The sequence below is a fragment of the Leishmania panamensis genome, assembly GCF_000755165.1.
Source record: "Leishmania panamensis strain MHOM/PA/94/PSC-1 chromosome 30 sequence".
Lineage (NCBI taxonomy): Eukaryota > Euglenozoa > Kinetoplastea > Trypanosomatida > Trypanosomatidae > Leishmania > Leishmania panamensis.
Genome location: NC_025877.1, coordinates 788000 through 799739, shown reverse-complemented (window position 1 = coordinate 799739; position 11740 = coordinate 788000). Strand labels below are relative to the sequence as shown.

Genomic DNA, 11740 nt, shown 5'->3' with positions numbered 1-11740 from the left:
ATTGCACGGCCGCACCAACTCTACCTCTTTGCGTGGCACTCTCACTGGAGACACTCCAGAACACCCGCTACGCTTGCTACGCTTCGTAGTATTCTTGTTTCCTTCTTTGATTCATGCCCTCTCTCTGACTTGGGCTGCCCATTAGCAAGCGGCCCCTCACTTACAACCGTTAGTGAAACCTCATAGCTGTAGTGTTTTACCGCGTGCTTCCTCTGTGGCAGCTCCGCGCGCATCCACCGTTAACTGACAGTATACAGGCGCATTGACTCTACTTGCAAGGTTCAGCGCATCACTGTGGTCTGTCCCACTCTGAGCACGCCTCTCTGCGTCCACCTGTCGGCGTCAAGCTGTACTCGTTCAGTAGTCATCACGAGTGGCAGGAGGTAGTCGGTGCTCTAACACCAAGTCTCTCTCTCTCGGTCGCCGCCTTGCCAGCAGAGCGGAGTGGCGGGCTCTAGTATGTACGCCACTGACAACACCGCTGTTTTCGGCACCACTGCCTCTCCCACCAGTCTCGTTACCTCACGTAGCGCCGCTTCCTGCCCGTTTCCGGTTCAGCGGCGCAGTGGCGGCGGCGAATGTTTGCTCAACGACTCGGATCAGAAAATCCACTTCTTGACCAGCAAGAAGCCGACTGCGACCTCCACCTCCGTAGGGATCCCGACGTTTCTGTTGTGCAGACGACTAGGACTGCGACTGCAGCGGTGCTGCAGGAACGCTGCTCAGCGCATCTCTTCGAGGACTGACTCCCATCGTTTTGGCGAACGTCGACGGATCCGAGCCACTCACGCGCCGGGTCCGAGCCGTCTGTACGGCAACGCCGATCAACATGAGATGCGTCACATTCGCCCACTAGACGAAGCCGTGGCGAATCAGTACTGCACGAACCTTGTAGTCAACAGTCGCTACACGATACAGAACTTCCTCTTCAAGAACCTCTACGAGCAATTTCGCCGTCCTCTCAACTTTTACTTCCTACTCGTAGCTATGCTGCAGTTTATCGCGGTTATTGCACCGGTCAATCCGCTCTCCACGCTGCTGCCGCTCCTTTTCGCCTTCACGCTGACCGCTGTAAAGGAAGGCTACGATGACGTAAAGCGGCACTGGCAGGACCACACGTACAACCATACGCACCGCATGGTGCTGGACGCCAAGAATTCGGCCTGGGTTTCGCACATCAACGCAGAAATTCGCGTCGGGGATGTGCTGTTGCTGCGCGAGAATGAGGAAGTTCCGTGCGACGTTATTGTCCTCGGAGCTACCTCGGCAGTGTACATCCGCACTGACAACTTGGATGGCGAGATCGACCTGAAGTCAAAGGAGATGGTTCAGTGGTCTACGATAGACCCAGGCAGCCACTCGCGACGCACGTACTCGGTTTGCGAGATCCCTTCGCAGACAGAGCCGCCGCCCGCCTTGAGTATCGTTGCTGCCGTCTCAGACCTTTGCCTAGTGTGTCCTCCGCCGTCATCGATCATTGACTTTTTCGAGGGCCGCGCGGACCTTCCACCTAAGCCACAAGGGACTGTCTCTGACGCAGGCACTGCAGCGGTGCAAGTCCCCCTCACCCACCATCATCTCCTCCCGCAGTCGTGCGTCCTGAAGAACGTCGCGCAGGCGGTCTGCGTCGCGGTGTACACGGGCGATGACACGAAGTGTGGCATGAACAAAGGCGAGGCGCCGGTGAAGTGGGCACAAATCGACAAGGACGTCAGCCGCTACTCTGTTTACATTTTTGTGTGCCAAATACTGAACGCCGTCATCTTTGGCTTTATTGGGTTTCAGGCGAACCGCAGCGCGCATGAAACGGCCTGGTACCTGCCGCTGCCAGCGAACGAAGCCAGCGCGTCGGCCCTTATTTACCCGCTGCGCTTCTTCCTGCTAACCACGGTAATGATCCCCGTCTCATTCAAGTTTGTTGTGGACGTGTGTAAATACTACATGGCTAGCGCGGTTGAGTGGGACGTCGCAATGATGCACGCGACAGCAACGACGGCGGCGTGGCAGCTGCCGGAGTCGTCGGCGTGCATTGGATGCAAGGCGCGGAACTCGAATATCCTCGAGGACCTGGGTCAGATCGACTACGTCCTTTCTGACAAGACTGGGACTCTCACACAGAACATGATGGAGCTGGACTCCGTGACCATCTGTCCTGGCCACCACCTCTCTGTGTCCAACATCTCGGGCACATGGACGACTCTGCCGGAGGAGCTTAAGAAGCACAACCCCACGACGCTTGCGGCAGTGCAGCAATTTGCGCAGATGGTTGCCCTGTGCAACACTGTGGAGGTTGTGCATCCCCATGCATCTGCAGGCGAGAGCGCAAGTGTTTCGGAGATTGCCTACCACGCTGCGTCTCCAGACGAGGTTGCTCTCTGTCTGGGGATGCGCAAATTGGGGGTATCACTCGTGTACCGCGACGAATATCGCGTCGTGCTTCGCATGCACCGTGGTCAAGACGGCAGCCACTATGACTGTGGGGTGCAAGTAGCAGCGAAAGACGGCGAGGAGGAGGGCGAGCGGACTTGGGCAGTACACCACATCTTCCACTTCTCCTCTGAGAAGAAGACGATGGGGATCGTTGTGGAGGAGTCCGACTCTGGTCGTATTTGGTTCGTTGTGAAAGGCGCTGACGATCGGGTGATGGCAATGGCCTCACCGGCGCCGTCATCCTCGATCGCTTCAGTGCACTCCACCAGCTCCCCGCTCCATCCGGAATGCGCGGCGAAGCTGTCCCTCTACGCTCACCGCGGCCTCCGCACCCTTCTGGTGGCGTGCAGGGAACTCACACGGGATGAGCTCACCGTTTTTCTACGCAACGTCGCGGAGGCGGGCTGTTTAGTCGAGGGCCGGCAGGCCCATCTCGACTCGCTACGTGCGCAGATGGAGTCAGGGGTAACCATTATCGGCATCACAGCCATTGAGGATAAACTGCAGGACAATGTGCAAGAAACGATTGGTGACATGCTCGTCGCCGGCATCAAGGTTTGGATGCTGACAGGAGACAAGATGGAAACTGCCGAACAGATCGGATTGTCGTGCGGCCTTTACCGTGCAAGTGATATGATCATTCGCATTGGGGAGCGTGCCAGTGAGGTGGCTAATACAAGCAACTGGCGCCAGAATCTCTTCGCCTTCCCGATCGAGCAGTTGCCTCAAAGCAGCGCCGCAGCAGCACTTGTGTCCGAGCCGGCGGCGCAGATGTGCGGCAATGCACTGGAGGCGCGCGTGTTGTGTTTTGACGCGAGCGACTCGTCTCAGCTGTCGAACGAGCCGTTGCGTCTCATGGCGCACACAGCGGGCGGTATCGCGGACGGAACTGCGAGCAGCACTGGGGGTGGCATTTTTGTGAGCGGCGCCGCCGAGCGCAGCGCCGTCCTAGTTATGGAGGGCGGTACTGTGCTGGACACCATTCTGCGCGATCCAAGACTGCGGGCACGCTTCTGCGAACTATCGAGTCGCTGTCGCAGCGTCATCTGCGCGCGCACGACACCGAGTCAGAAAGCCGCTCTCACCAAGCTTGTGCGCGAGGGTGGCTATCTGACACTGTCCGTCGGCGACGGCGGCAACGATGTTGCGATGCTGCAGGAGGCACACGTTGGCGTGGGAATTTCAGGCAAGGAGGGACAGCAGGCCGCGCGTGCCGCAGACTTCTCCATTACGCAATTTTCCGACCTACGTACGCTGCTGTTTGTGCATGGGCAGCAGGCGTACATCCGTACTGCGTACGTGATCAAGTATAGTTTCTACAAGTCGATGCTCATTTCTTTCATCCAGCTCGCCTACAATGCAATCGGCACCCACATGTCTGGTGGTACCTTCTGGGACAGCTTTTCTCTTACCATGTGGAACGGCTTCTACACGCTGCCCCAGACCATCCTTTACTGCCTTGACCGCTGCGCACCGCGCGTGGTGCTAGAGCGCAATCCGTACCTCTACAAGATGACGCGGCACGCTGTCGACATATGTCCGAGCAATTTCTTTGGGTCTTTTGTGTTCCGTGGTGTGTTACAGTCAATTGGGCTGCTGTGGCTAAGTACCCGACTGTACGGACCCGACTTCGCATACGCCGACTGCGGTGGGACAGCGTCGAATGACGTGACGTTTAGCGTCGCCTACACGGCCCTAATGCTCTCCCAGCTGTACACGATGTGGTGGGAGTCGCATGCTGTCACACCGCTAAACCTCCTCGTACTTGTCGGCATGCCACTCTTCTACGTGTACTCGACGATGATGTATAGTGACAATCCGACGCTGCAGTACTTTGGCGTATTTCGCAAGTTGCTTGACACAACCGGCGTCCTTTCAGCGTTGGGTATCTCTATTGCACTGGTTGTACCTAGCATAATCTACTTTACAGTACTCGCGTTTCTCCAACCAAACCCGCGCGATGTCCTACGCCGAGCTGAGGATCGTCGTCAGCGCCTGCTGCTGAAGCGGCGTGACTACAAGCGCATGCAGCCTTGCTGGGTGCGATGGTTTGGTGCCACGCCAGAGGAATCGTCCATATTCTGTCGGCGGGGCGACACTGCGCCGCACATGTATAGCGAAGGAGACCTCATGGCTTGACGTTGCCGACTGTCCATGAATGAGCAACCCACTGCACAATGCCTGCTCACACGCAAAATCCATGTCATTTTGCCTTCGGGGATTTTTAAAGAGAAGCCACGACTTGGTGATAGAGACGGAGGGGAGAGAAACGATGAAGCCTCCCTGCGCCCGGTGTATCGACTACACGTTACCCATGTCCAATTCAGCCCCGTAGAGAATTTCTTGTTGCATTCATTTGCTTCGTGTCGCACCCTCCGTTACCACCATCACGGCCACCCCAGTGTGTGGGGTATCCCAGAGGCCAGTACTACCCCTCCCCCCCCCTTACCCACTCATTCTGGGGAAGCCAGGCAGCCTGCCACCTGCCCTTGCGTTTGCAGCTGTGCGGACTCTTGGGGTCAGCGGACAGGTCTGAGGTGGGGAGGATGAGCGCTGCGCTGCAGAGAGGTGGGACGTAATCCTGAACCTGGACTGCGCTGTATGCAGTGGCACCGCAGGGAGGTGGGAGGGGGGCTAAGCGGTGTCCGACGGCGTTGGTTCGCACGACAGAGACACCATACGACACCACAGAGGGATGAGGTGAGCTGCGTGTGTGTATGTGTGGGGGGGTGTCTACATCTACTGGCTTGTGCGTGGCGGAATTGGATACGTTAGTCCATACGCGAAAGAGGAATGAAAAACCGTTTGCTGAGGGTGCGGGACATACAGCTGCCCAGAGGCGTCCCTCACGGATGAGAGAAGTGTGCCTGTTTTAGCAGAGACAACAGAGCTGGCAGAGGTGAAGCCGAATCGATGGGTTCGCGTGTAGAAACACTGCAACTTATTTTTCGCTATCCCTGTTCCGCTGCCGAGTAACAAGAGTCAAGCATCATAATGTTTCTCATTATCATTTCTGGCCCTCCTTTTCCCGCTCTTTTTGCTTTTCCTCTCGCCCTTCACACAAGCTGCGCAGTCCTACCCGAGGGTGTAACGTGCAGGCGCTCATTCAGTCTGCACCCGCCCATTTTCTCTCTCTTTTCACCCATATCTCACCATCCTGCCCATTACGATTGTTTGCTTTACTGGTTGTGCTGCTGCACCGCGTCGTCGTTCTTCGATCATCTAGGCAAGAAGTTGCGTACAGCACACCTCTTTTATGTCGGCTAACTCCCTTTTCCTAAACCGATCAACCTCCACTCTCCTCTTCTGTGTCTTCGCTTGTAGACCGCCCCACGTACAGGCAGCACCACGATTAATCGAGCAGTGGCTTTATTTTTTTTTCCGCTGTTGTTCACTCTCTCTCTCTCTTCCCTAAGTGTCCTGTTTCCTGTTTTACTCGGTTCCCTCCTTCAACATCACTTTGCGGACAACCGCACTTCACCCCCTCTCCTCCGAAGTTACTTTCGCTACCTTGTTGTGGTTTCCCCACGTGCTGCGTTGTGCTTTGCATCGTGCCCCGGACGAAGCTACCCCTCGCCTCCACTCATCTGCTTCTCTTTTTTGTTTGGTCTTGGGTTTGCCGCTCCTGCGTAGTCTGGGCTCGTCAACCTCACCATGTCTCGCTGTGGTACGTGCAACGTAGTGTTGGCGAAGGAGGAGGCACTGCGTGCGCACTACGGATCGGAGTTTCACCTCACAAATGTACGCCGCCGCGTCGACGGCCTGCGCCCACTCTCGCAGCAGGAGCACCGCCTCACCAGCAAGGAGGTGGAGGGCACCGTCTTGGACGAGAACTGCACGCCGGTCTACTCGTGCACCCTGTGCAACAAGACGTTTCGCTCTGTCCAAACACTGCAGACGCACGTCCGCTCAACAGCGCATCTCATGCGAAAGGAGCAGCGCATCATAACACGTGACTCGGAGGCGGCGAGTATGTTGACATCGACGTCGCTTGGCAGCGCGGCGATGGGGCTGCATCGTCGCCACAACGCCAAAAAAAGTGCTGCTGTGCGTGGTGATACAAAGAAGGCGGGTCCAAAGGTAGACGTCGAGGAACGGGAGGAGGACACGAGCGAGGTGCGCTGCATGTTCTGCGGCTTTCTCTCCTCGACTGTGGAGTCCAACGTGCACCATTTAGAGCGCGTGCACAACTTCACTATTCCGCTGGAGGCCCACTGCGTGGACCGGGCAGCGCTGCTGGCGTACTTAGCACGCAAGACCAACGGTCTTATGTGCATCGTCTGCAACGAGCACACCCGCTCCTTCAAATCGCTGGAGGCGCTGCGCGACCACATGCGCGAGACGAACCACGAGCGTCTCATCCTCAGCCCTGAATACCAAGAGTTCTACGACGTGGCGCTCGACGACCCGGAGTCGGTGAAGCCGGTGCCACTCGAAGGTGTCCGCGGAGACGAACTTGTCCTGACACACGACAAGGCGACTGGAAAGAAGCGCATTCTGATGAAGCGGGAAGGTGATGTTCCACGCACCCGGCCACGTGAGACGGAGGAACAGAATGAAAAGCGCATGTCTATTCTGGCCGCGGAGAAGGAGACGCGTGCGCTGGCGACGCGGGAGCTGAAGGAGCTGGTTGTAACGCAGAACAAGGAGGCGGCGTGGGTGGCGAAGCGCAGCGGTGGTGAGCGTCATGACCTCCAGCTCGACGTTGGCATGCGTACGAACAAGCTCCATCCGAAAGGGTACGATGGCAACATGATGTTCAGTTAAAACCTGAGCTGTCTCTCTCTCTCTCTCACATACTGCAGGCGTAGCGATTGCTGTTGTGGCGTTGTGCGGGTGGAGGCCGTCACGGCTACCACGCCATTGCCGTGCTCCAAAACTACCCTTCCTTCGTATGTCTGTTGGTGCCTGTGCACTTAGTGGACAGTCGGAGGGACGTTTTTCGATGCGCTCTGTGCAGCGATCGGTGACGCCAGTGATGTGCAGCTGTGGTTTTTTGTGATACCCGTGCGTGTGCTCACGCAGCTGCTACATGGAGCAGATTCCTGGTACCGAGCGAGTGCGCCTCCCCTCTTGCTCCCTGAAGAGCTGCACGTGGTAGTGGTTGTCTTCTTTCCTGTTGATGGGCCGCACCTCCCCCTGTCCTTCAGTCTTTGCTCTGCTGGGTCCTCTCTGAGCTCTGTGTTTTAATTGTCGTTCTCTCTTGTCTTATCGAGTCTTAGGCCGTTTCGACGAGTTTTTCGTGCGCCCCCCCCCCCGTCCTGGGTCATGTGCAGATGGACGTGTTTCTGCGAGGACTCAACTAGTTACGATCACGAACAGCGCAAAGCTGATGGCGAACAGCCATTGACCAGGATGAAAAGACCTACTCCAGAGCGAGGGAGGAGGAGTACATAATGTCACCTCCTCATGTATCGGCTGCACATAACCGCTTCAAGGCATGCGAGGTCTACCAGCACCACTGTCACCTCTCTCTCCGCTGACTCACCCAACCTCTGGTGCTTTTTTGACCTCTTGCTCCCCCCCCCTCCCTCTCTCTCTCTCTTCGTGCGGTATCAAACACACACGCAGAAGCACCACGGCTTTTCCTTTGCGGAGCACATCTCCCGCTCGCTGCAAGAAGGGTCTCTTCCGCTGCACGTGCGAGAAAACAACAACAACAACAAAAAAAAAACATAACGACGTCGTAGAAGGGACAGACGTCATCAGGCGCTGTCTAAGGCTACCACGGTTGTCATTTTGTGCTCGGTCGCCTCAGAGTTAGAAAAAGCGGGTGTACCTGGAGGAATCATCTCCTTCGTGCTGTTGCCTGTTTCTTCTACCGCATTCATCACATTCTTCCCTCGTTGTGTCAGCACTGAGACGACGACGACGACAGCGGAGGCGGCGTCATAGGCAGATAGACAGGCACGCAGAACCGCATCATTCACCTCCCCCTCTCCCTCCCTCTCTCTTTCTCTCTCGCTTCGTTCCCTTCCTCTCCGCGTAACTTCGTGAAAGGGTGCCAGTTAGGGAACAATACCACAAACGTGGTCCAGCATCCACCACGAAGCAACCCCATCAGTGCTCTCCTGTCACTTGCCAGCAAGTGCTTCGTTGCACTCGCCGGCCTCTGGCATCAAACAAGCACGGACACAAAGAGAGTCACTAGCGACAACGATGTTTGAGGTGGTGACGTACGCCTACAATGGTGCCTCGGCGGCGGTGTACCGTGGATTGAAAATAGAAAGGGAGACGCCCAAGACACTAAGGGACCCTGGGACGTTTCTCTCTGGAGCTGTTGCCGGTGGCCTCGGTCGAGTGGTAGCCCTGCCGTTTGACCAGGGCGGTCCGAAGGGCATTGTGCAGACTGTGGGTCGCCGCGCCCTGCAGTTTGGCTTCCTGATGATGTTCTACTGCCCTATTGCGCACAAGCTACTGCCCGCGCTGGAGGAGGACCCGTTGTCGAAGATGCTGACCACCTTCATGGTGGGCGCATTCGCCGGGTTGAATATGCGTCTCGTCTCCAACCCGATCTCGCGCGTCATGGATGAGAGCCGTCGCATCGGGAAGTCGCCCATGGACGTTGCCCGGATAATGAAGAACAAGACCATATTGCAGTTCTGGTACACGACACCAAACCTTATCGCAAACGCCATATATTTTGGTACCCTCTTCACCGTCTTCGAAGGTCTTCGTCGCTTCACCGAGCGCAACCTTGCGCCTATTGTGCAGAACGAGTCGGCGAAGGACACAGTTATGATGAGGTATGATAATGAGTCGCAGCTTGTTGGGCCGAGTCCGCGTCACCGCGGGCCCTCGGTGGTGGACCACAACTGGAACTGGAAGAACTACACCACCACGATAGCGTTGAACTTTATCATTGGTGGCGCGGCGGCGACGGTGGCATCAACTGTGTGCTACCCACTTAGTGCACATCAGTACATGCAGACCGTGATTCACGACTCGGCCGTCTGCCGCGGGCTCATGCCGATGTTGGTCAAGGAGGTGCCGATGGTGGCATTCATGTTCGGCACGTTCTCTGCCGCCCAGCCTCTCTTGGCGCCGCGTCACGGTGTGCGTTGCGGTTTCGGCTACTAAGCTACGGAAAAGAGGATGGGTGGCAGGGTGAGAGTGGGGACTTGCTACCACTGCAAGGCGACGGTGGGAGAGAGAAAGAGGCAGGAGGTGGCAGAGTTCCACATTAGCGGTACCGCGCCGTTTTGATCTCTCGACGCGTAGGCGGGGCTTACTCGCACGGTCTCACTTTTTTGCAAACTGCAAGCCTCGCTCCACCCCATTCTGTTATGCTGCATTCCTTTCCTTGTTAGAGAGCACACACTCTTCTAGTGCACCGCGCGCGTCGACACAATTGCCTACGCAGTCACAGACGTGCCCCAGGAGGCAGCGCGCATTGTCCGTTGCGCCGGCGGCGTTGTCGTTCTCGTGACGAGGAGCCATTTTTTTGTGTGCGCGGCATTCTGTGAGTGGACGCTGCGCTCTTTTTTTCTCCCTTGTTTCTGCCGGGCCAGTGTATGAGGCTCGTGTGATGTGGGGTTTTTCTCTCTCCTTCCCTCTCTCTCTGTGGATTTGGGATCTGTGTATTTACCGTGTTCCTTGTTGTGTGCTGTCAGTAGCCTATTCGTCTCCATCGCCCGTCTGGTCGATTGCGTTTGCAGCGACTTCAGCTGAGAAATGAAGGATAGGAGCACCTGCGACAGATGGAGAGGCCACAAAAGTTCAGCACATCGGGGGAGCTGCTGGCTTGCCTGACTGCTCTCTTACGCGACCGGGAAAGAGCGTGCAGGGGTTGCTGCGTCACAGAATAGCACTGTATTTTCTCCCTTTGGTGTGGAACGCAGGTACTACTGCCACCCGCTGGTCATCACCCCGCCGTCTCACACGTCTCTCCTACATTGGAACTTGACCTCTGTATCCTCGCTCTCGACTTGATGTCTCCTTGTCTTCTTCCCTCTCGACGAAGGCAGCCTCGTTCTCTCGACTCTTAATCCCAGCATCACCCCCCCCCCCCACTTGCTGTGGTCTTATAGACCTACTGCGCACAGGCACTACCACGCGCAACAACAAAGATACCCATAGAGTTGTCCTCGCTTGAGTCCCCCCCCCCCGCACACACACACATCACTGGAAGGACGCCGGCGTTTCACTTCAACCTCATCGCCCCCCCCCCCCACGCTTCCTTCAACGTTGCTCTTGTGTGCTCTTCCTGTAGGCTACACCGACATACAAGTGCATACACGCCTCGCTGTAAGCCAGAGCTGGAAATCGCACTCGTGGCGCAGCTTCGCTCTTTGGTCGGCGTCTTCGAATTGATTTACGCCCTGGCCACTGCACGCTCCCCCCCCCCCCACCACCAGTGCCGCTGTCGTTCTCTGCCACTGTACGCACACACATACATAGGGAATCAGAGGGGTACGTCGTTGCAGGGGTTTGAGGGGGTGTGGAGGTAAAGAGACGCACAAATCGAAGTGTAAAAAAACAGCACAGGGTGGTGTGTGGTAATCTATCACCGCTTTCTGTTTTGCTATCGCTTTCCACCCGTCTCTCTTCCGCTACTGCTACTGCACCCCTCGACTACACCACTCTCTCTCCCCCCTTGCACGAGCTCCTGCTCTTCTGCACGCGTTCGTCTGTGTGCTACTCAGTGTCCAGTCCTCTTCTTGTGGGCTCGTTTTTTTCTTTTTTGTATATCGATTTGTGTGCCCCTTTCACTCGTGATTTTCTCTCTCTCTTTCCTCCTCTTGTTGCTTCAACTGTTTTCGCTGTTTGGTAGCACTTTTTTTTTTTTTGAGAGGGGGTCTCCTTGGTAGCTCTCGGTTTGAGGCTTCCTCAACATCGCTACCGCCTTTCGCTTAAGTTTACCTTAGCGGAGGTGAGCAGCTGCTGTTGTGTATTTCTCTTCTCTCTCCTCTCGCTTTCCCACATCCGTCTACTGTCTGAGTAATTTTTCTTGTTGGCTGCTCTTGCCGGGTGACTTCTCTGATTGAACCAACTCACCACTGCCTGCTCCTCTCATTTTCTCTTCCTTTGACTCTCTGGCAGTCTTCGTGCAATCCATCTGTGTTGCCGTTTTTTGGGGGGGCGGAGGGAGGGAGAGAGGGAGGGTGCTCAGCAGTGTCAAAGGTGGAGACGGAGTTGGTGACGTTCAGCACTGCCCCGCATCTGTCTGTCGCTTGCAGCGACAAGTTTCTCCCCTCCGCCCCCTCCCCCGACCTCCTACCTCATTCACGCCCCTCTTTTGCCGGCTGGCGCCTCTCGCTCTTGCGCTCTTCACCTTGCTCTCCTACGTATCACAGCCTCTACGTGCATC

At 56.5% G+C, this 11740-nt stretch overlaps 3 protein-coding genes across 3 annotated transcripts, besides 1 other annotated feature; all 3 read left to right on the top strand.

The window, feature by feature from the left end:
• Window positions 1-834: 834 nt before the first annotated feature.
• Window positions 835-4569, top strand: LPMP_302220 (phospholipid-translocating P-type ATPase (flippase), putative; the record flags this gene model as incomplete). The annotated part of the gene is made up of 1 exon (XM_010702943.1): window positions 835-4569. The coding sequence occupies one exon, from the start codon at window positions 835-837 to the stop codon at window positions 4567-4569; it is 3735 nt and encodes a 1244-aa protein (XP_010701245.1).
• Window positions 4570-4982: 413 nt separating this feature from the next.
• Window positions 4983-5090: a repeat region.
• A 994-nt stretch (window positions 5091-6084) lies between these two features.
• Window positions 6085-7197, top strand: LPMP_302210 (zinc-finger protein, conserved; the record flags this gene model as incomplete). The annotated part of the gene is made up of 1 exon (XM_010702942.1): window positions 6085-7197. One exon carries the CDS (start codon window positions 6085-6087, stop codon window positions 7195-7197), a length of 1113 nt encoding a protein of 370 aa, XP_010701244.1.
• A 1392-nt stretch (window positions 7198-8589) lies between these two features.
• Window positions 8590-9510, top strand: LPMP_302200 (hypothetical protein; the record flags this gene model as incomplete). The annotated part of the gene is made up of 1 exon (XM_010702941.1): window positions 8590-9510. The coding sequence occupies one exon, from the start codon at window positions 8590-8592 to the stop codon at window positions 9508-9510; it is 921 nt and encodes a 306-aa protein (XP_010701243.1).
• Between the last annotated feature and the right edge of the window lie 2230 nt (window positions 9511-11740).